General features: G+C 65.3%; 1 protein-coding gene across 1 annotated transcript; it reads left to right on the top strand.

Moving 5' to 3' along the window:
• Positions 1–2,113, top strand: ASCL2 (achaete-scute family bHLH transcription factor 2). Its single transcript, XM_066377575.1, has 2 exons — positions 1–924; positions 1,489–2,113. The coding sequence occupies exon 1, from the start codon at positions 326–328 to the stop codon at positions 905–907; it is 582 nt and encodes a 193-aa protein (XP_066233672.1). The 5' UTR covers positions 1–325; the 3' UTR covers positions 908–924; positions 1,489–2,113.
• Positions 2,114–2,839: the final 726 nt, after the last annotated feature.

Raw genomic sequence — 2,839 nt, 5'->3', positions numbered from 1 at the left:
GCGCGGAGGAGGGTTATCTATACATTTAAAAACCAGCCGCCTGCGCCACGTCGGGAAGACCTGGGGAGCGTCCGACTGCACGCGCGGGACACGAGCGCCCCACGCTCCACAGCGCGCACGGGCCGCCATCTCTTGGCCTCTGGCGCCTCACTGCCGCGGACCCCAGAAGACTTGGGACGCGTACCCTGGAAAGTCGCTCAGCGGCAGAGCGCCACAGGCCCCCTTGGGGTGTGGCCGTCGTCCCACCGCCCCTGTTCCTCTGCCTGCACCTTCCTGCGGCGTGCGGGGGCTCGGAGGAGGCTCCGGGCGAGTGGATGCGGGTGCGATGGACAGCGGCGCGCTGCCGGGGTCCGCGCCTTCCGCACCTGGCGTCTCGGGCGGCTGCGCCTCTCGGCGGCGACCCGCGTCCCCAGAGCTATTGCGCTGTAGCCGGCGGCGGCGGCCGTGCGCCGAGGAGACCGGAGTTGGTGCAGCGGCCGTGGCGCGGCGCAACGAGCGCGAGCGCAACCGTGTGAAGTTGGTGAATTTGGGGTTCCAGGCGCTGCGGCAGCACGTGCCGCACGGCGGCGCCAGCAAGAAGCTGAGCAAGGTGGAGACGCTGCGCTCGGCGGTGGAGTATATCGGAGCGCTGCAGCGCCTGCTGGCCGAGCACGACACAGTGCGCGCCGCGCTGGCTGGGGGGCTGCTGGCCCCAGCCGCACGGCCCCCAGTGTCCTGCGAGCCGCCCGGGACCCCCGCGGACACTGCCTCGCCTTCCTGTGCTTCTTCGTCCCCGGGCCGCGGTGGTAGCTCGGAGCCTGGTTCCCCGCGTTCCGCCTACTCGTCCGAGGACAGCGGCTGCGAGGCCGCGCTGAGCCCCGCGGAGCGCGAGCTGCTCGACTTCTCTAGCTGGTTAGGGGGCTACTGAGAGCCCCGCCCCGCGAGGTAACCACCGGGCGGCGGGGAAGAGGGGGTTCGGAGGCCGGAGCGGCGCAGCGCGGTGGGGTAGACGAGCGCCAGGCCCGGGGATAGCTTCGATTTCGCTCACTCTTCATTTTCCCCCAACTTTTTCAAGCCTGTGCAAGACCAGCGTTTGTTTGTCCGGGATTGCAAAACTTCCTTTCGCTGCTCCGCTGCTGAGTGGGGAGGAGGAGACCGGGTGTTGGGGCGCGCGGGGAGGGGAGCAGCTTCGGGCGGGTGAGGCCCCGGAGTGCAAGCGGATCCTGGGGCAGATTAGGGTGCTAGCAGGCGGGGTGACTTTGCATTGCAAATCGCGTGCCCGGGCTGGGTGGCAGAAATGAGTCGTCGGTGCGGAGCCCTGACTCATTGCGGCTGGAGCGCTGCCCCGCCCCCCGCCCTGGCATGGGCCGCAGCCGAGGCACCCAGGGACTCGAGCTCCAAAACCAAGCGAACAAACGAAGCTGCCGCCTTCGCTGGTGGGAGGTGGAGGCAGGGCTGGACCCCGCACTAACGCGCGCTCCTGTTCCCCCCCCTCGCCCCGCCTTTCAGCACCTTAGCTTTGGATGCCACGGGGCGAACGCGCTCACCACCTGGGAGTCAGCACGGTGGACTATGGCCTGCGTCTCCGTCCGTCCCTGCAGCCTGGCGGGCCAAGCCACCCACCGACGCGCCCCGGACGTCCAGCCTGACCACATGCCAGTTTGAAACGGGACCCGGCAGACCTCGCCTGGGTGGCAGCTTCCTTCTCCGCTGGGCCGCCAGGATCTCCACTGGGATGGAGCCAGGGCACCAACACTCAAGAGGTTTCCCTGAAGGAAGACGATTTTTTTTTTTTTTATGACACAGATCATTTACTTTTTATATGTTAACAGAGCAGCCCAGGGACACTGGCAACATGGAAACTTATTTTTATACAAAGACTCCTTACCTCGGAACACAATAAAGATTGTTTACCCCTCCCACACACACACACACACACCTCACCCCCACAACCTGGAATTTTCCAACTTAGGCAAAAAATCTGGACACTGCAGCCCTGGAGGGGACAGGGTCCCTGGAGGGAGTCCCCGTGTGGCACTGGGTTGAGGCAGGGCAGCTCTCCGGCTGGGGAGGGACCTGTGTTGGAAACCCTGTTTGGGGAAGGTGGACTTTGTAAATAAACCAGTGGTATGTATCAGTGGTGTTGGGGATGCTGTCTCCAAACCCTCAGGCCCCCCCCCCATTTCCCGGGTGAGGGTTAGCTGGGCATGGCTGGGAGGGTAATGGCCCAAACTCCGGCCCCTGCAGGTCTGGTGCCTCTGGTCACTTATCCCCAGAACCGTGCCCTCTCCTCTGTAGGGTAGAAGAGGTATGAGGTCTGGGAGGCCAGCTTGTGCCGAAGACACGCAGGCGCCTTGGGAGGCTTGAGGGCTTCCTGCCTGTGTCAGCAGGCTGGCGGGTGGTCCGGGCAGGGCTGCTCCATAGCTGGGGAGCCGAGGTCTGGAGGCTGCTGACCGACTCGGGGGTCTCTAGGGAAAGGCCAGGTGGAAGATAGCCCAGGGAGGTCTGACCTGACAGCCCAGCCTGGGTCAGGGTCCAGGCTGCCCGGGTTCAGCTCTCTCTCCACTTCCTACTGGGTGACCCTGGACCAGTTGCTCAACCTGCAGGTGGGGGTGACAGCAGAGCCACCCTGTGGGGCTGGAAGAAGACTGAGGGAGATGCGTCTGGCACCCCGTTTTAGGCTCCCGGCCACAGTGCCTTTAGCCCCAGCCCGCACCTGTGGTACAGTCTGCAGGAGCCTTGATGGCACAGCAAGGCCCTGGCCACATCCTTTATGGGCACCATGAGAGCCACCCTGGACCAGGACAAGACAGCCCCCCACAGACACTGGACCCTGACACCCCCCCAGCTCAGAGGGCCC

The sequence above is a fragment of the Saccopteryx leptura genome, chromosome 1, assembly GCF_036850995.1.
Source record: "Saccopteryx leptura isolate mSacLep1 chromosome 1, mSacLep1_pri_phased_curated, whole genome shotgun sequence".
In the NCBI taxonomy this organism is placed as follows: domain Eukaryota; kingdom Metazoa; phylum Chordata; class Mammalia; order Chiroptera; family Emballonuridae; genus Saccopteryx; species Saccopteryx leptura.
Note: the sequence above shows the minus strand (reverse complement) of the source record. Positions and strands in the feature narration are given on the sequence as shown.

Bases quoted from the DNA above. Each gene is read 5' to 3' on its own strand.
- ASCL2 (XM_066377575.1), top strand. From the start codon at position 326: ATGGACAGCGGCGCGCTGCCGGGGTCCGCGCCTTCCGCACCTGGCGTC.